The sequence below is a fragment of the Chiloscyllium plagiosum genome, unplaced genomic scaffold (assembly GCF_037043375.1).
Source record: "Chiloscyllium plagiosum isolate Xiang-an unplaced genomic scaffold, Cpla_swu_hap1 HiC_scaffold_7, whole genome shotgun sequence".
Taxonomy (NCBI): Eukaryota; Metazoa; Chordata; class Chondrichthyes; order Orectolobiformes; family Hemiscylliidae; genus Chiloscyllium; species Chiloscyllium plagiosum.
The window spans coordinates 33,473,605-33,498,055 of record NW_028270145.1 but is presented as its reverse complement, the minus strand read 5'-3'; the positions used below and the strand labels follow the sequence as shown (position 1 = coordinate 33,498,055).

The 24,451-nt window shown below is 39.7% G+C and overlaps 1 protein-coding gene across 10 annotated transcripts in view; it reads right to left on the bottom strand.

Annotated features, from left to right (window-relative positions):
• The window catches only part of LOC122551441 (zinc finger protein Helios-like), a 229,577-nt gene that overhangs the window by 79,606 nt on the left and 125,520 nt on the right, over window positions 1-24,451 (bottom strand). For 6 of the 10 annotated variants that reach the window (XM_043693360.2, XM_043693354.2, XM_043693353.2 and 3 more), the window contains one exon: window positions 16,573-16,845. In XM_043693360.2, coding sequence (XP_043549295.2) covers window positions 16,573-16,845 — 273 coding nt within the window. The remainder of the gene's footprint in view (window positions 1-16,572; window positions 16,846-24,451) is intronic. The other 4 variants (XM_043693355.2, XM_087988890.1, XM_043693362.2 and 1 more) reach the window with 2 other exon arrangements.

Here is a 24,451-nt window from a genome sequence, read left to right as displayed (position 1 = left end):
AATATGGGGGGTGGGGGAGGATAAAGTTTAAGCCGCGGACAATGATCCAATGGCTTCGTTGAAGCATGGGGCCAGTTATTTGAAATTAAAACCAATTTTGTGACCAGTAACCTTGTTGCATTCTCTGCACTCACTAGAAATGTTAATTTTGGTAGATAATTGGTAAGATTAAGCACAATAATTGACACTCTGGTTTACTTGATTAGCTGAATCTACATTCCAAGGCCTACAAATTCAAAAGTTCTTTCTGACCATTTTATAGGTATAATATGGATAATAATGAATTCCAGACATATTGGCTTACACGCACTCATTCTATCCCAAGGTTTATCATCCACCATGCTGGATGAAGGTCCTATGTAGGCATCCAAGGCACATGTCAGAACTATGAAAAAAAAACTTATATTGCTGAAAAGTGAGATACATTGTCAGAACTTTTCATTTTGGACAAATACAATATTAAATTTCAAATGATCATAATTTATTCTAAAGGAACTGACTAGTGGACTGACTATACTACATGTGCTGACTAGTGGCAAAGTAAGAAATATTCCTTTTGTTGCAGAAAACAGGTGTCTTGGTATGAATATATTTCACTTACTGGGGCGGCACAGTGGTTAGCACTGTTGCTTCATAGCGCCAGGAACCTGGGTTTGGTTCCAGCCTCGGGTGACTGTGTGGAGTTTGCAAATTCTCCTCTATCTATGTGTGTTTCTCCAGGTGCTCCGGTTTCCTCCCATGGTCCAAAGATGTGCAGATTAGGTGAATTGGCCATGCTAAATTGCCCATAGTGTTCTGGAATGTGGAGGCTCAGTGCATTAGTCAGGGGAAATGTAGAGCAATAGGACAGGGGAACAGCTCTGGGTAGGACACTCAGTGGTGTGGACTTGTTGGGCCAATTGTCCTGTTTCTACACTGTAGGGATTCTCTAATATATAGGGAACAGGAGAATCGACGTTTCGGGCATAGGCCCTTCTTCAGGAATGAGGAAAGTTTGTCCAGCAGGCTAAGATAAAAGGTAGGGAGGAGGGACTTGGGGGAGGGGCGTCAGAAATGTGATAGGTGGAAAGAGGTCAAGGTGAGGGTGATAGGTCAGACTGGGGTGGGGGTGGAGAGGTCGGGAAGAAGATTGCAGGTCAGGAAGGCGGTGCTGAATTCGATGGATTTGACTGAGACAGGGTGGGGGGAGGGGAAATGAGGAAACTGGTGAAATCCGAGTTCATCCCTTGTGGTTGGAGGGTTCCTAGGCGGAAGATGAGGCGTTCTTCCTCCAACCGTCGTTTTGAGTGGGAGGGGGAATTGAAATGTTGAGCTACAGGGTGGTTGGGTTGGTTGGTCCGGGTGTCCCAGAGGTGTTCTCTGAAACGCTCCGCAAGTAGCCGGCCTGTCTCCCCAATATAGAGGAGGCCACATCGGGTGCAGAGGATGCAATAGATGATGTGTGTGGAGGTGCAGGTGAATCTGTGGCGGATATGGAAATTTCCTTTGGGGCCTTGGAGGGAGGTGAGGGGGGAGGTGTGGGCGCAAGTCTTGCACCTCCTGCGGTTGCAGGGGAAGGTGCCGGGAGTGGAGGTTGGGTTGGTGGGGGGTGTGGATCTGACGAGGGTCACGGAGGGAGTGGTCTTTACGGAATGCTGATAGGGGAGGGGAGGGAAATATATCCTTGGTGGTGGGGTCCGTTTGGAGGTAGCGGAAATGACGGCGGATTTCCTCCGCTACATCGATGACTGTATCGGCGCCGCCTCGTGCTCCCACGAGGAGGTTGAACAGTTCATCCACTTCACCAACACCTTCCACCCCGACCTCAAATTCACCTGGACAGTCTCAGATTCCTCCCTCCCCTTCCTCGACCTTTCTATTTCTATCTCAGGCGACCGAATCAACACGGACATCTACTACAAACCGACCGACTCCCACAGCTACCTGGACTACACCTCCTCCCATCCTGCCCCCTGTAAAAACGCCATCCCATTCTCCCAATTCCTTCGACTCCGCCGCATCTGCTCCCAGGAGGACCAGTTCCAAAAACGCACAACCCAGATGGCCTCCTTCTTCAAGGACCGCAATTTCCCCCCCGACGTGGTCGACGATGCCCTCCACCGCATCTCTTCCACTTCCCGCTCCTCCGCCCTTGAGCCCCGCCCCTCCAACCACCACCAGGACAGAACCCCACTGGTCCTCACCTACCACCCCACCAATCTCCATGTACAGTGCATCATCCGCCGTCATTTCCGCTACCTCCAAACGGACCCCACCACCAAGGATATATTTCCCTCCGCTCCCCTATCAGCATTCCGTAAAGACCACTCCCTCCATGACCCTCGTCAGATCCACACCCCCCACCAACCCAACCTCCACTCCCGGCACCTTCCCCTGCAACCGCAGGAGGTGCAAGACTTGCGCCCACACCTCCCCCCTCACCTCCCTCCAAGGCCCCAAAGGAAATTTCCATATCCGCCACAGATTCACCTGCACCTCCACACACATCATCTATTGCATCCTCTGCACCCGATGTGGCCTCCTCTATATTGGGGAGACAGGCCGGCTACTTGCGGAGCGTTTCAGAGAACACCTCTGGGACACCCGGACCAACCAACCCAACCACCCTGTAGCTCAACATTTCAATTCCCCCTCCCACTCAAAACGACGGTTGGAGGAAGAACGCCTCATCTTCCGCCTAGGAACCCTCCAACCACAAGGAATGAACTCGGATTTCACCAGTTTCCTCATTTCCCCTCCCCCCACCCTGTCTCAGTCAAATCCATCGAATTCAGCACCGCCTTCCTAACTTGCAATCTTCTTCCCGACCTCTCCGCCCCCACCCCAGTCTGACCTATCATCCTCACCTTGACCTCTTTCCACCTATCACATTTCCAACGCCCCTCCCCCAAGTCCCTCCTCCCTACCTTTTATCTTAGCCTGCTGGACAAACTTTCCTCATTCCTGAAGAAGGGCTTATGCCCGAAATGTCGATTCTCCTGTTCCCTGTATGCTGCCTGACCTGCTGCGCTTTTCCAGCAACACATTTCCAGCTCTGATCTCCAGCATCTGCAGACCTCACTTTCTTCTCTAATATATAGCCATGTTACAAGCTTAACTGATTATCTTAAATTGGGTGTTAATGTACTCAGGATGAGAAGCATAGAGATGCTGAAAATAAATGCAGCTATTCAGCGCATTGAAAATATGTTACCGTGCATCACTATCATGGTTGATCCTCTATATCAATGCTATACACCCACTCAGTCCCTGTACAAACTGGCATGTTGTGCTTCTAGAAATCTTAAATCATTCTTAAATATATTCAGTATGTTTGCCTTCACAGTCTTCTGTGATACAGAACTCCACATTTTCAACATTCCGACTGAAGAGATTTTCTCTCATCCCAGTTGGAAGTGGCCTATATAGTTTTCTGAGACCATAAGCCCCTGTTTCAGGCATACTAGACCAGGGGAAACATCATCCATGCATCCAGTTCTTCCAGTCCTGTCAGATTTTATAGCTTTTAATGAGGTCCCTTCTCATTCTTCTGAATTCCAGTGAATTCAAGCCAAGTAATTCTAATCTCTCCTCACATGACAAATCTCCTATCACAGGTATTAGTTTGGTGAATATCTGCTGCATTCCTTCTATTGCAAGTACATATTTTCTTAAGTAAGGAGAACAAAACTACACGCAATGCCCCAGGTGTGGGCACACCATGGCCCTGTACAGCTACAGTAAGACTTCCTTGCCCCTGTTCTCATATACTCTTGCAATGAATGGTAACTTATGATTTGCCTTCTTAATTGCTTACTGCACAAGCATGCTTGCTTTCCATGACTGGTGTATAAGGCCACCCAGGTCCCTTTGTACATCAATCTTTCCCAATCTGGCACCTTTTAAACAGCATTCTCATATTCTGTTTTTCCGACTGAAATGGACAAATTCACATTTGTCCTCATTTTATTGCATTTGTCATGTACTTGATCACTCAATCAGTCATCTTTAAGCCTCTTTACATGCTCCTCACCAAACTCCCATCTAGTTTTGTGTCATTAAGAAACTTAGAAATATTACACCGATTCCCTCCAAATTGTTGATATATTGTGAGTAGTTGCGGCAAACAGTGATTCCCCCACTTGTCCACTTGAAAATGACCCATTTATTTCTACTTTATGTTTCCTGTCTGCTAACTAATTCTCAATCTTTGCCGGTATATTACTAAGAATCTCATGTGCTGTGATATTATACAATAACCTCTCATTTATGACTTTATCAAAAGATTTTTTTTAAATCCAAACATACCACACCCACTGTTTCTCCCTCATCTATTCTACTTGGTGGTTTGGGTTTTGCAAGCGTAAATAGGTTGAGTACGGTTTATACTCTATTGTGAACAGCTAAAAGGAATAGCTGTTTGATGTAATCAGTGAATTATTACCTGGCATTGCAATGGCACTGAAATTCAGGGTCCTATTCTCTGCTGGTGGTGTCTTTTAAGTACACTTTTCAATGCTGTATTTAAAAGCACTCATTCATCACATACACTTTATATGTTGGCTTGACCAGTCTTTTTTTTGTTTATTTCCTGTGTTTACAATTGAATTCAGACTTTGCAATCACATTTTGTTGGTACAAGATAAATATTTTGAAGTTGAATAGTTTGGCACTGGAAAAGTGCAGCAGATCATGCAGCATCCAAGGAGCAGGAAAATCAATGTTTTGGACATAAGCACTTCATCAAGAATATGGCAGGGGGGAATGCGCTGAGAGATAAATAGGAGTGTGGGAGTGGGGGTGAGTTAGCTGGGAAGGTGATAAATAGATGCGTGGGGGATGATGGTGACAGGTTGGAGGGGTGGGTGGAGCAGATAGGTGGGAAGGAAGATTGTCAGGTACAACAGTTCAGGTGGGCAGTGCTGAGTTGGAGAGTTGGATCTGGGATGAAGTAAGGGGAGGGGTGATGAGGAAATTGATGAAGTTAATGTTGAAGCCATGTGATTGGAGGGTCCCAACCTCTTTTGAAAGCAAGCCAAAGTTAATTGTAATAGAAATAGAAAGATAGGCCAGATGAGTGCGTGGCTGAGGAGCTGGTGTTGGGGACAAGGTTTTCCATTCTGGATCATTGGGCTCTCTTCTGGGGTAGAGGTGACCTGCTCAAGAGGGATGGGTTGCGCTTGAACCAGAGGGGGAATCAATATCCTTCTGGGGACATTTGCTAATGTTACCCAGGAAGGTTTAACTAGCTTGCCAGGAGGGTGGGACTCTGAATGAGAGGGGCCATTGAGAAGTGGGGGAAGAAACATTAGTCAGAGAGCAAGTTTACTATGGAGGATAGCCAGGGGCACAGTAAAGGGAAGGAAAAGTCCATTTATTTCATAGCACATGGCCTGACTGGTAAGGCAGACAAGCTCAGAGCATGGATTGGCTCTGGGAACTGCGATATTATAGCCATAACAGAAACATGTCTGAGAGATAGACAGTACATGGCAGCACAATGTTCCAGGATACAGAAGCTACAGGTGTGACAGACGTACAAGTGAATGAAGAGGGTCTTGCCCTTTTGATAAGGGAGGATGTAAGAACAGTGCTTAGAATATTTTTAAGGAGAAAGTGAGGACTGCTACAGGGTCATCAAATGAGGCTATATGGTTAGATCTTATAAAGAAGGGGACGGTCACTCAGTTGGGACTGTATTACAGACCCCAAATAGCCAGTGGGTACTAAATGTGTAGAGCAGTTGCAGATACCTGTAGAAATAACAGAGTAGTATTAGATTAGATTAGATTACTTACAGTGTGGAAACAGGCCCTTCGACCCAACAAGTCCATACCGACCTGCCGAAGCGTAACCCACCCTGACCCATTCCCCTATATTTACCCCTTCACCTAAAACTATGGGCAATTTAGCATGGCCAATTCACCTAACCTGCACATTTTTGGATTGTGGGAGGAAACCGGAGCACCCAGAGAAAACCCATGCAGACACGGGGAGAACGTGCAAACTCCACACAGAGTCTCCTGAGGCAGGAATTGAACCCGGGTCTCAGACACTGTGAGGCAGCAGTGCTAACCACTGTGCAACCATGCCGCCCATAAATTTGGTTGGAGAATTTAATTTCCCTTGTATTGTTTGGGCCACCTGGAGTGTAAAAGACGCGGATTGGGTCGCATTTGTCAGATGTGTCCAAGCAAGTTTTCTAAATCAGTATGTTGAGGTCCCAACTCAGGAGGGTACAACACTGGATCTCCTCTTAGGAGACAAAGTTGGACAAGTGACTGAAATGTCAGTTGGACAGCACTTTGGGTACAGTGACCATAATTCTCTTAGTTTGCCCATAGTTGTGAGTAAAGAAAGGACAGTCCCTCAGGTTAAACTGTTAAACTGGAGCAGGTCCTGTTTTGAGATCATTAGTCAGTATCTAGCAGAAGTCATTTGGGTGAGTCTGGTTGAAAGAACAACTAGCAAATGGGAGGCTTTTAAAAGTTTAATAACAGGAGTCCAGGGATAGTGTGTACTTGTTAGGGTGAAGGGAGAAGCTGGCAGGTTTAGGGATCCCTGACTGACGAGAGATATAGAGGCTCTGGTCAGGAAAAAGAAGGAGGCATACACTGGTTTAAGCTACTGGGCTCAAGTGAATCCCTAGATGACTATAAAAAGTGTATGATGGAAATCAGAAAAACAATAAAAGCATTTGAGATGGATCTGGCAGATAAGGTTAAATCCCAAGAGGTTCTATAGCTATATTGAGAGTGAAAAGGTGGCTAGGGAGGGAATAGGTCCCCTTGAAGATCAGCATGGCCATCTGTTGAGGCACAGGAGATGGGGGAGATTTTAATGAATATTTCTCCTCAGTGTTTCCTGAGGAGAGAATCATGGATGCAAAGCAAATAAGGGAACCAAGTGGGGATGTATTGGACTGCAGACAAATTACCAGGGAGGAGATGTTTGCAGCCTTAAAGCGCACTAAGGTGGATAAATCCCCTGAGCCTGATCAAGTCTATCCTTGGATGTTTTGGGAGGCTAGGGTGGAAAAGATCAGAGGTCCTTGCAGAGATTTTGCTTTATCTTTAGCTCCTGATGAAGTTCCAGAAGTCTGAAGGGTGGCTAATGTTTTTCCATTGTTTAAGAAAGGTAACAAAGACAAGCCAGGGAACCACAGTCCAGTGAGTCTGACATCAGTGGTAGGCAAGTTATTGAAAAGTATACTGAAGGACAGGATTAACCAACATTTGGATAGTCAAGGTATTATTAGGGATAGTCAGCATGGATTTGTGCATGGAAATCATGTCTGATAAATCTTTTAGAGATTTTCAAAGAGGTAACCAAGATGACAGAGGATGTCTATATGAACTTTAGTAAGGCCCTTGACAATGTCCGTACAGCAAGTTGGTCATGAAGGTTAGGTCGCATCGGATCCAGGGAAAGCTAGCTAATTGGATTCAAAATTGACTCGATGGTAGGATGCAGTGCGTGATGATTGAAGGTTGTTTCTGCAACTAGTGGTGTGTCACAGGGTCTGTGCTGGGATCTTTGTTATTTACGTAAATAATCTGGATGTGAATGTACATGGTATGATTAGTAAGTTTCTGGATGATACAAAATTGTTGATGCAAGGAAGGTTATCAAAAATAACAAAGGAATCTTGACCAGATAGGGAAGTTGGCTGAGGATTGGCAAATGCAAATCAACACAGATAAGTGTGAGGTGCTGCATTTGGAAAATCAAACCAAGGTAGGACCTATACAGTAAATGGTAAGATCCTGAGAGGTATTGTGGAACAGAGGGACTCAGAGTACAGTTACATAGTTCATCAAAAGCGGCGCCACCACGATGTCAAGTAGCGAAGGGCTAGAATCCTTGCCTTCCTCGGTCGAGGCATTGAGTATAGGAGTTGGGACGTTACTTCACAGTTGTATAAGTCAGTAGTGATGCTACACTTGGAATACTGTGTACAGTTTTGGTCACCCTGTTGTAAGACACTAATCTAGAGTGGGCTGATTCAACAGCTACTATGGCTTGAGGAGAAGCAGGTAAAAAATCACAGGATGGAGTTGGGGCTGCTGGGGGAGGGGGGGCATCCTTCACATTCATGCAATGGATTTCTTTCAGGATGCACCAGATCACATCTGTAATTGGGGACTTCTGTATCCAAACATCACCGGGACTCTCTACAGTGGCTGGAACACAATATTACTTCACCTAGACACAAAAAGCTAGACAGAGAAGCACCATGGTTCACTGTCTCTGGCACTATCAGTGTACATATGGCTAAGACATTGCAGTTCAAGAAGACAGCTGACCACAACCTTCTCAACAATTTTGGATGAGTAACAGATGCTAGCCTGGCTAGGCTAGCAACACTCACATCCCATTAAAGAGATAAAAAAGAATCACAGTTGCTACACACAACATCTATATGGTATTGCATGCTTCTGATAACCCCGATCAGATTTTGTCCTTTGCCATAGTTATTGGGCAGATTTTTAAGAAGTGCCAAACACCCAACATAAACATCATGGTTAGGAGCATTAATCAGGGGTAAAAGCAGAGCTGTAGGGGAATGAGTCTGGGTAGGTTACTCCTTGGAAGGTCGGTATGGACTTGTTGGGCCAAAGGGCCTGTTTTCACACTGTAGGGATTCTATGATTTAAACAAACAATTGACCTCCTCAAGCAATGACTCTGAACCATTCAGGATGCTTTGCAGTAAAGTCTGGAGTAGGAATCAAGAATTGAGCTCATATGCTATAACCCACATACTTTGTGATATCGAGGAACGAGCTTTACCACAACTGGCAAAAAAAATGTGTAACAAGTGGTGAAGAAAGAGCAGCATGAAAGGGAACATGGGCAGAAACATCTTCCCAGTTCCCCAACAGTACTTTGTAGGAACAAACCACTGCAAGCCAAATATGCCAACAGTTTCACAATTCTTATCATGATTCTTCTTATTATCGTTATCAGTTGTCTAGCTTCAAGAGAGTAATTCAACAATTTAATTCCACCTGTGCTCTTTATTTAACAGAAATAATTGAGGATCAACACGGTAAGCTCCCTCAGTACTTGGTTTACCTTGCTCATGCTTTTATGAAGTTAATCCACTTGGAAGATGGAAGTCTACTAGGCTTCCACGGGGGACATTTCAAATGACAATGGAGAATGGCCTTGAGTGGCTTCAGGCTTCAGGATCCAACTAACAACTGCAGCATCTCAGCAAATGTTAGGCCAGAAAGACACAGTTGTGGTACTAATGAAGACACAGAGAAAGTAGTTGGCGAGGATGGAGGCATGTTAGCATTCTGAGAGGAATGAAGGCCATCTTTCTGGGATTGTGCTTCAGCACTCCCATGGTCCTGAACAAGAACAAATTGCAGAGATGATTTGACATCTTGAACACATCCATCAATGCGGGGCCAAAACCAAGATGTCTGTGATTAGAGTTTCCGTTGTAGAACTCCTGAAAGAGATCAGTGCCTTAGTTGTGCTCATTCAACTGATCTCTCACTCTATGTTGGAAAATAGTCTCCAAGTTATAATCAAAGCCACAAAACAAGATGAAGTGAACCATTTTTCAATGCTCAGAACCACACCATGAGAGATCTCTGTGTCCAGAAGAAACACAGCATTTCTTGGTAAATGCCATCTAGATTAGATTAAATTCCCTCCAGTGTGGAACAGGTCCTTTGGCCCAACAAGTCCACACCAACCCTACGAAGGGTAACTCACTCAGACTCAGTTTCCAACCTTCATTTTCCAATACCTCTTGTGACAACATATGAATCGTTCAATCTTGAGGCAGAGTCTCCAATCACTTCGTAAGATTATCGTCAACACATACCCTTCTTTCACCCATACACAGCATCAAACAATTGTGAAAGTGGAGAAGGCCATTCTGCCCATTGTACCTACTTCAGCTTGAGCAGGGAACATAGAGCAAGAGTTTACTACTGGTGAACTGAACCCTTACATTCTGCATGCAAATTTCCAAATGCAGTGCTGTTTGGCAATTCAGCATCCTATGCCCCTGCTGTCACTCTTATAATCCTTTGTGCAGTGATTCACAGCATAAAGATCTCTCTTCTAGCCAAGATTCTAACTTACTGTCTCTAAGTTGGTGTCTGCTGAGGTCAGGTGGAATGATTGCATATTCAGTAAGTCTGTCTCCTCTGCTTTACTGATAGAAAAGAGTCCTTTATTTTCAACATTTGAAATTAAAAAGTTAACTCGAAGAAAGAGTGATGAAAAAATAAATGTGAGCAGATGCAGTGTGTGAAATAAAAGAGAAAATGGAAAAAAAGGAAATGTTGTAAAGAGGCCAGGCATAATAGAACAGAGAACATAGAAGATTACAGTACAGTACAGGCCCTTCAGCCCTTGATGTTGCGCCAACCTGTGGAAACAATCTGAAGCCTATCTATCTGACACTATTCCATCTTCATCCATATGTTTATCCAATGACCATTTAAATGCCCTTAAAGTTGGTGAATTTACTATTGTTGTAGGCCCCTACTACTGAGTAAAGAAACCACTTCAGACATCTGTCTTATATCTATCACACCTCAATTTAAAGCTATGTCCCCTCGTGCTACCCTCACCATGCAAGGAAAAAGGCTTTCACTGTCCACCATAATGCACTGATCATCTTATATGTCTCAATTAAACCTCCTCTCAACCTTCTTCTCTAGAATGAAAACAGCCTCAAGTCCCTCAGCCTTTCCTAATAAGGCCTTCCCTGCATACCAGGCAACATCCTAGAAATCTCCTCTGAATGCTTTCCAATGTTTCCACATTCTTCCAAAAAATGCAGTGACCAGAACTGTACTCCAATACTCCAAATGTAGCTGCACTAGAGTTTTGTACAGCTTCTGCATGATCTCATGACTCCAAAATTCAATCCTTCCACTATTAAAAGCTAATGCATGTATGCTTTCTTAACAACGCTATCAACCTGAGTGGCAATTTTCAGGAATCTACATACATGGACACAGAGATCTCTCTGCTCATCTAGACTATCTAGACTATCAAGTATCTTACCATTAGCCCAGTACTCTTTATTCCTATTGCACCTTCCAAAGTGAATCACCTCACTTTTCCACATTAATCTCCATTTGCAACCTCTCAGCCCAGCTCTGCAGTTTATCTATGTCTCTCTGTAACCTGCAACATCCTTCAGCACTATCCACAACTCCATCGACCTTAGTGTCATCAGCAAATTTACTAATTCATCCTTCTACAACTTCATCTGGGTCATTTATAAAAATGACATACAGAAGTGGACCCAAATCAGATCCTTGTGGTATAGCACCAGTAACTGAACTCCAGGATGAACATTTCTCTGTCTTCTTTCAGCTAGCCAATTTCTGATCCAAACTGCAAAATCATCCTCAATCCCATGCCGCTGTAATTTGTGTAATAGCCAACTGTGGGGAACCTTATCAAACACCTTAGTGAAATCCATATACACCACATTAACTGCTTTATCCTCATCCACCTGTTTGGTCACCATCTCAAAAGAACTCAATAAAGATTTGTGAGGCATGACCTATCCTTCAAAAAATCATGTTGACTATCCCTAATTAACTTATTCCTCACTAGATGATTATAAATCCTCTCTCTTATAACCATTTCCAACACCTTACCCACAACCAAAGTAAGGGTTACTGGTCTATAATTACCAGGTTTATCTCTTCTCTCCTTCTTGAACAAGGGGGCAACATTTGCTATCCTCCAGTCTTCTGGTACTATTCCTGACGACAATGATGACAGAAAGATCAAAGCTAAAGGCTCTGCAATCTCCTCCCTGGCTTCTCAGAGAATCCTAGGACAAACGCCATCTAGCCGAGGGGGCTTATCTACTTTCACACTTTCCGGAATTGCTAACACCTCTTCCTTGTGAACCTCAATCCGGTCTAGTCTAGTAGCCTGTATCTCAGTATTCTCTTCGACGACATTGTATTTTTCCAGTGTGAATACTGATGAAAAATATTCATTTAGCACTTCCCCTATCTCCTTGGACTCCATGCACAACTTGCCACCACTTTCCGGATTGGCCCTAATCTTTCTTAGTCATTCTTTTATTCCTGATATACCTATAGAAAGCTTTCGGATTTTCCTTGACTCTATCTGCCAACGACTTCTCATGTCGCCTCCTGGCTCTTCTTAGCTCTCTCTTTAGTTCTTTCCTGGCTAACTTGTGACTCTCAAGAACCCTAACTCATCTCATCCTAACATAAGCCTTCTTCTTCCTCTTGACAAGAGATTCAACTTCTTTAGTAAACCACGGCTCCCCTCGCTTGACAACTTTCTCCCTGCCTGACAGGTACATACTTATCAAGGAAACACAGTTGCTGTTCCTGGAACAAGCTCCACATTTCAATTGTACCCAATCCCCTACAGTTTCTTCCCCATCTTATGCATCCTAAATGTTGCCTGATCACATCATAATTGCTTTTCCACTAGCAATAACTCTTGCTCAGCAGTTTATACCTATCCCTTTTCATCACTAAAGTAAACATAACCGAATTGTGGTCACGATCACCAAAAATGCTCATCTACCTCCAAATCAAACACCTGGCCAGCTTCATTACCCAGTATCAAGTCCAATGTGACCGCGCCCCTTGTTGGCTTGTCTACATACTGTGTCAGAAAACCCTCCTGCACACATTGGACAAAAACTGACCCATCTAAAATACTCGAATTATTGTATTTCCAGTCAATATTTGGGAAGTTAAAGCCCCCCATAACAACTACCCTGTTACTCCCACTTCTATCCAGAATTATCTTTGCTATCCTTTCCTCTACATTTCTGCAACTATTCAGAGGCCTATAGAAAACTCCCAACACAACCTCCAGTTAACACTCATCATGGCCATGTATCTACCCTGCCCTTAATGTTAGCAAAATTTTCTTCTTCAAGAGACAAGATGCGTAGGGATACCTGGCATTATTGTTAGCAGCCTCCTGTTGCATGTTGTGCATTGCCGCAAGGAAGAAAGGAGTGTGATAAAGCTGGTGATGTGTTTAACATTGAACCTGTCATGAACAGTTCATATGAGATATAAGAAATTGAGGGTTGCAACAGATGTGACTGTAGCAGGTATACATTGTGTGCATATACCAGGAGAATACAGTGGTGTGATGTAATATAGTAATTGCAGGAGAATGAAAAGAATAGTGGCAGCACTGTGAATGATTGTAAAATGCAGAAGGTGGTGCAGGTAGGTGTAGTGGAAGAGAGTAATTGAGGTGAGAAGAAAGATTCTTAGCTTGACAACTCTGATGAGGTGAAGGTAATTTTTCTTCATTAGCAACATCCAAGAGTTTAAATTCCTGGCACTAACCTCCTAATTAACCTTCCCAATGCTCATGAAGAAATTGTCTGACGTGCTAAGAACAGGCTTTCGAACTTGCTATCATAACCTGGATGACAGCATCCAAAAGGTGCATCAGAGAGCCTGGGTGATTTCTCTGTACTTCTCTTGGTCACTGAAGACTTTGCACAGTATTTCCCTGCCATCTGTAGCTACAGTGTGTATCTTGGAAATATTAGTCTCAGTAAATGACATTAGTCAAGTCTATTATTTTCTACACTCCTATGCTCATCACCATGAAAATAGGCATTCAGTCAAAAAGTAGTCTGGACAAAGGCTGTAGTTCCAAATTCACCTGCATCCTGTTCTCAGCTGCTCATTTTCAGACCTATCAACAGTCTCATGTTCACTATTTTTTAGATTCTCAGATATTTTCAAGATTTGAGAAAAAACAAAATCTGACCTACTAATATCAATGACAATGCTACAATATTCTCAGCTGGGAATTTTAGACTAAACCTAGAAGTGTGTAACTTGTAAGATTTGCAAATTATTTGCAGTCAAGTTCTTATTAAGTCAATGGAAAATAATTAGAAAGCCATTCATTAAGGTAGCCCCTGCCAAGTTACATGCATTTTAGAAAATTTGCAACAAAATCTGTAAATAATAAATTTAATCTCTAAAGGCATGTCAGAAAAGAATAAAAAGTTGTTCATGTCAGATTAAAAAACAATTTTTCTCAAACCTAGTTACCAAATGCATTTACTCTTGGAAAATATAATATCTGTCGAACCGACGTAAACCCAGTGGAAGAATGGGAGTAGAATATTAAAGGCATTGGGCCCAATTTTACCATACGGTGCCAACATAAAGTCATCCATTTTTGTTTTCGTTTGTATTTGTTCTTCCTGTATTAACTCATTTTTGCTTTAACAACCCTTTTTGTATATCCCATTTCCAAGTCTCTTCATACTGTATGAAAATTGTGTCCAATTAACATCAAATAACTTTTTATCTCTGCAAATGTCACTCTTGAAGCATTATGATAATTATCACTCTGACTTTACCTCTCCTTTTTAGGGAAAAATTTAGATTCTGTATGATGTGCCTCACCTGAGTCAGAAAGAACAATGGGAAATCAGACATAATTAAACAGAAGTTTGATTTTTCCCGGAAATAGAAAGGATTGTTAAATTGATGCTAAATGAAGGCTTGCATTATTGAATGATGCTGATATTTAAGAAACTGGCATGTCAACTGAAGAACGTTTATGAATAACTAAAAGGGACTTAATTAATGTTATCAAAATTATGTAGGTTTTAAGGGTGAACAGTGCAAGATTATTCACGCTTATTGGTGAATTGATAAGGGGCACAAGTCTAGAATTATCAGTAGATGAAAAGAAAAACACAGGAAGAGTTTTTTCTATTCACACAAAGTTATTGGGAATACAATGTTTATTTGCAAGTGGCTAATGAAGTATTGGAGCTGACATTATTTGAAAAAAAGCCAGCTATTTGGAAAATAATATGAAGGACTCATAGCCAAAGTTCAAGGAATGGGATAAGAGTAAAGACAGCTCCAGTTGAAGAGCCAGTGCTGGTCACAGCAAATTCTTCCAAATAGACTCATTTACCAGGGACAGAAGTTCAAATTCTAGAATAAACTGTCATTTGTTTTCATAATTTCTGCACAAAAAGTCCCATCATGAAGGATCTTCTGGCTTGTTATTCACGTAATAAAATAACTACGAATAATGGGTACTGTTTCAGACTGGGTTAGGAGGGGGAAGATGTGAAGAAAGGAGAAGAGAAATTTTACACACATTATTTCATTGCTTTAAATCAATAATTGTTTTTCCATTGGATGAGATAGTCACTGGAGGCCAGCATTTGTGGCACATCTGTATTGAGCACCTTTCAAAGGCCATTTCAATGTGCAATTAAGAGTCAAACAAATTGCTGAGGGTCTGGAGTCACATGTAGATCAGATTGGCAAGGGAAAGATTTATGAACTGAATTGAAATACGGTGGGACAAACCCTTGTCCCCAGCACATTTGCTCAGGTGTCTAAGCTGCTAGTCCAGTGATCTTACCTCTGCTCTTATTCCTTCAATTTACATTAAGATAATTTAAGACAACATGTTTGGATTGAGCAAACATATCATCCAACTTCCTTCCTATCTAGCTAATGAATCTATGCTTCCTTATTATTACTTATGCAAATAGAAACCACTGAATGCTAATTTTTGTCAGGTATCAAATTATTAGTCAAGAATCTATAACTGTAAATTACTTGCACTGATCAGTTACATATATTTACAGGGGTATTAACGGTTACTAAATTAAAGATTAAATGGAAAAATAGACTGGCTACATTCAGTGCTTTTCTACCACACTGCAGGAATATGGGTGTAGTTGTACACCATAATGAGCCATAATGCAATGTTGGGAAAGGCTCACAAGACAAATGCATCACTACCAAAATGTCCATTCTCCCATATTGAGGATCGTGATGGATATGATAAGTTCCCAATCTTTTAAAGGGGCTTAAAATTATCATATGAAAATGTCTATGTGAGGCTAATTATTGAAAGCATAATTTCCCCAGAATTTAATATAGTGTGAAATAACAAGTAAATTACAAGTGGAACACAAAACCTTTCTAACCCTCACGGCTGTTTCATTTTAAAAATGCATTATTATTTCATAATGTTTAGAGAAACTAATATATTTAAGGCTAACAAGAATATGAACACGGTAATTTTTAAGCACTAGTCTTAGTACACTTTGATAATTTACAAATATTACTTCTCTAGAACCTCTGAATGAAGCATGCAAATGCATTCATTAAAAGGTCTAACAGATAAGCAGCACTTGTAACTGTATTTTGCAAATGAGCAAAACAATTTGATTATGAAATTTCTAACCCAAGTATTCCAGATTTTACATCATCTTTTAATTGATAAATACCAATGTTGTGATTTTCAAGGCAACAAATTTGGTTTGGCTGTTTTACAATGGGAGTATTAAGAGTGCGCAATGACAATAGATAACAATCTTAATTATATCAGTATGTCTTTAGTTTGCGCACTATAAAATCTTATATAAACCTATTCACTGACAATTCCTACATTATTTATTCCACCACACTGGTGATTAAAAAAATAATTTAACTATCGTAAAAATAATATATCTAAAGTGGACCACAACTTTGATTTTTTTCGAAGTACACATTTCTTATCTAGTGTACGATCAACTTTTCTTTTAACTGCTTACCAGTGTGGCTCCGTTTATGTACCATTAGAACATTGGGCCCAATGCAAACCATCCCACAGATGTCACACTTCAGTTTACCATTCGGAAGTCGTATCCCTCCATCGGCTTGTATCTCCGGCCCTGGGTTGGTTTCAGTCATTCCGTTGCTTTCCACCACAGACTCCTCCATGGCACTCATTGCCTCTTTGCTTCTGGCTCGGTCCACCTGATTAAGAACTTTTCCATCATCTTCATCGCTATGCATCTCTATCTTGATGGAGTTTGCTGCAAAACCAATAAAAATGTTTAAAATAAAACATGGTTGCTTGCTGGCAGCTTAGTTATCAAAGAAAAACATTTTTTTTTTCTTATACCAGTCCTTCCTCTTGTCCATACTTGACTGATGGCCAATTTGTAAAACTATAATGTTGAAAACAGACTTCACATGGATGAAGCATGTTCAACATATTTCAAATAGACCTTATTAGTAACAAAATGCTGTCATTTGATTCAGTCTCAGCAGCGTTTTTTCTTAAATTGCTGTACTGCAACCTATTATCACTTGTACGTCACGGAGGCAGCACTAGCCATTTGTTTTTGTAGAAAGTGTGGTGCACAGTTTCCTGCACCCACCATATGGGACAGCTCTTGGTGCATGTCTCAGCGGAATGCGACTTCTGGAGTAATGTTATGAGCATTTGCAACAGCATAAGCAGCCAGCCCATTTCCCCCTTGAAGACTGATAAAGATGTTTGTTTCATCCCACTGAAGAAACGTATATAAACTGATATTTATTCCACTTGAATCTTAGAAATTGAATAACTTTTCAAAATCAAAATTATGTTTGGAAAATAAGGTTCACATTGCACTTTATCAATGTCACAAATCTTGTGACATGAAAGTAAAATTAATATTCACCACTTTTGAATGCAATACTTATTTTTCTCCAAACTGAAAAGACAACAGTCAAATATTTAGCTCAGTGACTTTATATAATTGTTATCTCTATAGTGGTCAAAACAAATCTTCCACCCACAAAGTGTAAAGAATGTTCCAAAGGCCCATTCTGGTGTTTTTGACAGTATCCAATTCCAATATCATTCTCACTTTTTCTCCCAGTTCAGAGTTTGCCAATTTTTCAACTGCTATAGAATGAAAATTGAGCAGAAGTGCAAATTTTACTCAATTTTCCATTAATGCCATCTTCTGACAATTACAAGGAGGCATACTGCAGCATACTAGCATTGGCTGATGCACACCCAATCCTGCAAAGAGGCATCTCAGAAGAGGAAATGCAAACTTTCATGACACCCAATACAATGTACTAATGCTCCAAAGCACAGCAATGCCGCAGACACTGTGGTTAGAAAGTTACAGCTAAAACCTTCTGTACTGTAATATGACCATCTAACAATAGTCCTTTCCTCTCCAACTGCTGAAACCATAATTCCATTACAAATTACTTTCAGTCTTAATTATCTGAACATATATAGCCTCAGTATAAAAGTGAAAAGAAATAAAACAGAATGTAATAAACTAGAATTTCCAGCACAAAGCTTTGTTATATTTTCAAATATTTTATAAAATGCACCCATAATCAAAACAATTTGGTGTTAAGTAATAATCACCATCAACAAAGACAGTAAAGTGTGGTGTCCCAAATTCCCAATCACTGAATTAAACTTTACTTTTGGAGCAAGAGATAGGTCAAACAAGTTAAGGCTAATTTCTGTTTTTTCCTGCTTGACTACGTTCCTAGAACAGCAAGTTCAACCATACAATTGAAATAAGTGGAAATTATGGTACAATTTCTTATTATATTAGTTAATTACTGTTATATTAGATACAAGAAATCACTACAAAACAGTGTTTGATTTTCAAATCGAGACTAATTGACCATCCATAGTTCTCCCAAGTTCTTAAGAAATCCATAATATTATTTTCAATCTTCAGAATGCTATTGAAACTTTAAACTTCATTTTAAATAGGCTTTCCCCAAAAGTTTAACTAGTTCTTGCTTCCACAAATCAGAGGAATATAGAAGAATTAAAGTCAAAGAATAGTGAATGAAAGTTGCCAGTGTCTATGGTAAAGTAATAAAAAAGAACATATTTGGAATGAATGTTCAAATATTCAATGTACATTTGATGAGGCACTGTATCAGCTTTGGCTATATGGTAGCATTCTTAAATATGGGTCATGTTGAAGCCTCACTGCAGGCATGTGAAGTCATTTTCTGGGCTGATACTCAATATTGTTGTCATATGTTGGGCAATACAATGAACTACATTGAGGATGGACATAAAATTTGCTGCACTGTTCAAAGCAGAACATGGAAATTCTCTCACCATTTTCTATCCTTAAATAACATGATTAAAAAGGAGATTAATCGGATAAATATAAAGTATTTATTTGTTTTTTCATCTTGCTATGTGCATTACTTGTCATGCTCCTCTATATTGTTATATTTCAAAAAGTGAGCTGAAAATGTGTTGCTGGAACAGCGCAGCAGGTCAGGCAGCATCCAGGGAGCAGGAGAATCGGCGTTTCGGGCATAAGCCCTTCTTCAGGAATAAGCCCTGAAGAAGGGCTTATGCCCGAAACGTCGATTCTCCTGCTCCCTGGATGCTGCCTGACCTGCTGCGCTGTTCCAGCAACACATTTTCAGCTCTGATCTCCAGAATCTGCAGACCTCACTTTCTCCTCAAATATTTCAAAAAATGCCTTGCAATGTCCTGAGATCGCATAAGATGCTCTTTCTTTCACAATCTCTATTTTGGTCCTAAGTGACTCAAACCACATAAACATAAATTAACAGCATAGGATTAATAATAACATATATTTTTTAAAGTCATAGTTATTCCCAAAGCAGTCAATATCAGACGCTGCTAGTGAGCGTACAGTGTACACAGCACTTATCGTTCAAATTCTTTTCCTCACACTGATTCTCGACCATAAAAAGCTAGTCATGCAAATTAAAACAAACTATTCTGTACACTAAGTTCTCAATTTCAGCCAAGCTGCAAGGACTCAAGATATTTGAGGCCATACCATTCTACCCTCATCCTGCACCCTCTTGTCACCCCACCCCAAAACAGAATCACAGTGCAAGCTAAGACAGAAGATGCTGCAGGTTCCTGTATGCAAGACAACAATTTATTGTTCAATGATGTGTATAAGAATAGAAAATTACTAGTCAGGGTCATAAGAACAATGGATACTCAACTGGGGAAGAAAAAAAAATACATTAAAAAGGCCGAAAGAATGTTGGATGCTGTAAATCAGAAACTGCTGAGCTTTTCTAGCAATCTCTGTTTTTGTATATTAAAGGGGTGGTTGGAAAGGTTACTGCAGTTCAAAATGCATTAATAGCAATATATTTGAGGTGAACAGCATACATACATTTAACAGTGAGCTAGGTACACATGGATGAGAAAGAAATAAAAAGGCCTGCAGATGCTTAGATAAGTAGGATAGGAAAAGGCCTGTGCAGAACATGAACAATAGCACAATCCCACACTAAATGAACTGTTTTTGTGCTATAAACGCCCCATAGATCTATGTATATATGCGCTGCTACATTACAAAAATTCCTTGGAGTCAAAAAGACAACAGGATGAAATAAAAAGGAGAAGGTGAATACTGCAGCTGCCTGGACAGTCAGAGTCGAAAAGGGTGGTGCTGAAAAAGCACAGCAGGTCAGGCAGCAACCAAACGCCAGGAGAGTCGATGTTTTGGGAATCAGCCCTTTATCAAGAATGAAGGGCTTCTGCCCAAAACATCAACTCTCCTACTCCTCAGATGCTGCCTGACCTGCCGTGCTCTTCCAGCACGACCCGTTTCCACTCAGGATTAAATAAAAGTTTGGGATCTCAGTAGAAAAGTCAACAAACTTTTAAAAATGTTTTCAGAATTGGTCTTTGACACGTTTCAGACACATTTAGTGAACTTTAAAATTAAGATGAAGATTCAGAAAGTATGATGCATAGTTTGGAGATTTTTCTCAGATAACCAATTCCAATAGGACCGAGACACAAGTTCAATTATAATCTAATCATACAGAACAAAATGTAATCAGTAAATCCATGACAAATCACTGTTGTGTGCAGAAGATATTACTTAATGTTCATTAAATATCATTTTTCATGAGAGAATATATTATTTCCCTTTTAATCTGTGTTAGGTCAACTAAACTAGTGCTTTTAGTTATAAATAACATTTCGTTAGGATGTTTATACATCTGTGAATTTGAAATATAGACCAATAATAATACATCAATATGAGATCGTTTCAGTTTAAGTTAATATGAGGATCCAAATCAAACTTGGTGTTAGGCTCTTGTCTTGAGGAAGTAGTCTTGTAGCATTTGAGTTTTAAACATGCTTTAGTGCAGGTGTAACTATCTTGGAGCAAATATTAAAGAGGTTTCAGGTGGTCAGGTAACTTTTCAAACCAGACCACTTTTTCTCAATGACAGTAGTATTGTTAACATTAGAATGTAATAAAAATTTACTTAGCCAAGAAGCAAAAGGAAAACAGAAGTTTAATTCAAATCAATTTGGATTTCTAACAATGTGCCAATATTTGAAAAGAGCTCTTTAATCAGCATGCATTTGTCACCAACAACTAATCATTTAAAGTGGAAATATTTATGATTGAATGTGTAAGGACCAAGTTAATCTCTTTCCCTAAAACTGATAAACTGGGTTTGTGCACAGCAATGAGTGAGTGTCACCAAACTCTGTCTCACTTTAACATTTATTGCAATTGTCCATCCTTTTGAATCTCCAAGGTGCGTTTCATGGAAATGTCTTCAGAAGTAACAATAATCTAAGGACTCCTGCTTTAAGTCCACTATTCTATCTTGCTACTGCAAAAAACTAGTTTGTTTGAAAAGTGGTCTAATTTAAGTATACTAATTTGAGTAAAAAGATGCATTACTAGCACTGTCAAAAACAAAATGCATAATAATACAATAACTAGTTAGTTGCAAGATACTCCAATCATGGACATGTTAGAAATTTGTTCAGTTTGGTCTCCACAGAGAGAGAGATATCAAGGCCCTAGAAATTGTACACAGAAGGGCAACCAGGATGATATCAGCCTTCAAGAATTCTCAGTTTTGCAGACAGATGTCAAGAATTGGTGTTATTTACTTTGGACAAATGTTGCCTAAGGGAACCTATGCTTGAGGTTTTCAAACGTGTAGCATATTGGATATATTACAGTTATGGAACTTTTGAGAATAAATCAATCAGACCTTTGAAATCTGTAAATAGAGGTCCTGAAGATTTTTTCTCAATGCAACATTGGGAATCTAACAAGATCCTTAGCCTCATAACTGGGATTGCCCTAAGTAAATAATTCATTATGATAATAAGGAACCCAGGACTTTTGTACATTTCGAAAATTGCTCAATTTCTTCGGGAATTGAAAGAAGTTGAAGTTTTTCTCAATTGGTCTATTTAATAGGTAATTTTCTCTAAGCCAACGGCATAGACAGTTGCAATGTTAGATGGGGCAGACTTGATAGGCCTTACAGTCTATTCCTATTTTTTTCATCAATTCATAAATAATGACAAATGAATTCTTCTGGCAAAATCTAACTTAGAGAAAACACAGTTCTTGAATTCAAGCTGGACTACTTTAAAATGCCAAATCAACCTATTTCAGGACTTCGAAAATACAAACTGAACATTTTGAATGAATGAACACTCCAGACAGTTAGTAAACTGGCTTTATTTCAAATGTGTTTTTGGAATTAATATGATAAAGAAAAACAATGCAAAATCACTTAACTAATCATCAAAAGGAGAATCATCATAACCAAGGCGATATATCATTGTTATGACAAAACAAAGAAAAGCTTCACTTTCAATGGTTTGTTTGACATTTTGTAATAATTATTTTGTGGAAAAGAAAATCTGGTCAGAATAATTGCAAACAGTGTTTTTCTGATGTTGATTTATAATAAGAATGAACATGTTTAACTGTACCCATATGTGATGCTTCCAGCTGATGCTGCTAACCTTATTGAGTGAGATTTCTTTCAACAATTTAATTTGATAATCACTTCAGAAATCCCAGCTAGTTGACTATATCTGAGCAGGTTCCCTGGTAAGACTGAAATGTTTCTAAAACTAGCCATAAAACTACAGTATGCTTTACAAAACAGTTCATTCATTCAAACAATAATATGCAGGCAATCTTTTGAATGATTTAAATCAAAAAGGAAATAAAGATGAAAGCCTATGTGCTCACTTTGAACTGGAAACTGCACAAAGAAAATTTCCACTAACCTTCATACTTGTACTAAAAATTGTGTGACTGGAAAAATCCTATCAAAAATCTGTATACTAATAGGATTTAATCAGAAACTACCTGATCCATTGTTTCAATCTGAAAGCCATTTGCAAGCCAAATTACTTTTGCATTAATTATTGTTCGAGTTTAGTACAACATCAAATTTCCATCTAATTTTGCATGATGTCAGCACTTATTTGATCATTTTATTTCATAAAACTTGGAAACATCAGCACAAAAAATAAACCTAGGGCAGTGTTGGCTTCACAATTAGTCCAATTCTTGATTTCTTTCTCACTAAGTGCCATTTCCTTTCTTTTCAATACTTCACATTCCTCATAAATGCTGTGATTGACTAAGCTTCAACAACCACAATTCTATAGATTCTATATTCTAATAATGCTTGCATAAAATAGTTTGTTAATCTTTCCATTGCTTTATTAGAATTGATCCTATAAATGCATGTCCCTTTATTAAGATTTCCACCAAAGGTATGTTTAAATGTGAACAAAATTCAAACTTTTCTGAACTTATATTGGAAGATGTTAACTTCACATTATTTGTAACATATATGTAAATTTGACTTCTACCTAATAAGACTTGGAAAATGTCATCTCAAACAGTTACAAGATTACGAATATACATAAATATGAAATATAAAATTTATCTAGCAATTCTTTAGTAAGTCAAAACAAACATTTTAAATCAGTTATTGGATAAGAAAAAGATAATATGCCACTTGTTTTTGGGGGTGCGGCACCTCAAGTTAAGAACCGGACTAAGTACAATTATTCAAACAGCTTTATCATTTTTGAGGTACAAAATATTTAAAGTATACTACACTAAAGCTATGTAGAATTCAATGTTTTTTCACAACTTTTATCATTCTATACTCAATGCAATTTTACTTGAGTATGGAATAAGATGCTTATTATTTGATTTTTTTGTCAATTGCTGATTTGTTTTAAAATGCAAAGCTAAAATCTTACATTCAAAGGCTGGCAATGACATAGAATCTAAGGTAAATTGACATAAACTACCATTTTAATTAGCAATAAGAAAAAAATTTCGTAAAAATGCCTCTGTTCATTTGACTTTCTGCTAAAATCAAGTATCAAGATTACACTCATTAAGACTTAACAACCATTGATTATCCAACAGAGGCAGGATACTCAACCCATTGTGCCTGTTCTGCTTTTTTGAATGAGATACCCAACCAGTACCACTCCCCTGCCCCTTCTTCCACTGCCCTGCAATTTCTTCTCCTTCAAGTATGAGTTTGATTCCATTTTGCAAATTATTACTGGATTTGCTTCTGACACCGCTTCAAGCAATACATCCTGGATCATAATAACTTGGGAGAAAAGTACTTTCCTCAATAATAATTACCTTGAAGTTATGTCTGATAGTTACTGACATTTCTGTCACAAAAACACCTTCTCCTTATTTACACCACATAAATTCTACATAATTTTGAACAACCTCATTAAATCCCACCTGAATATCTTCTTCTTTTAGAAGAATTATGCCAGTTTCTCCAGTCACTTCAGGAAATTATTGTTCCATGTGCCTGGTATCATTCTAACAAATATTCCCT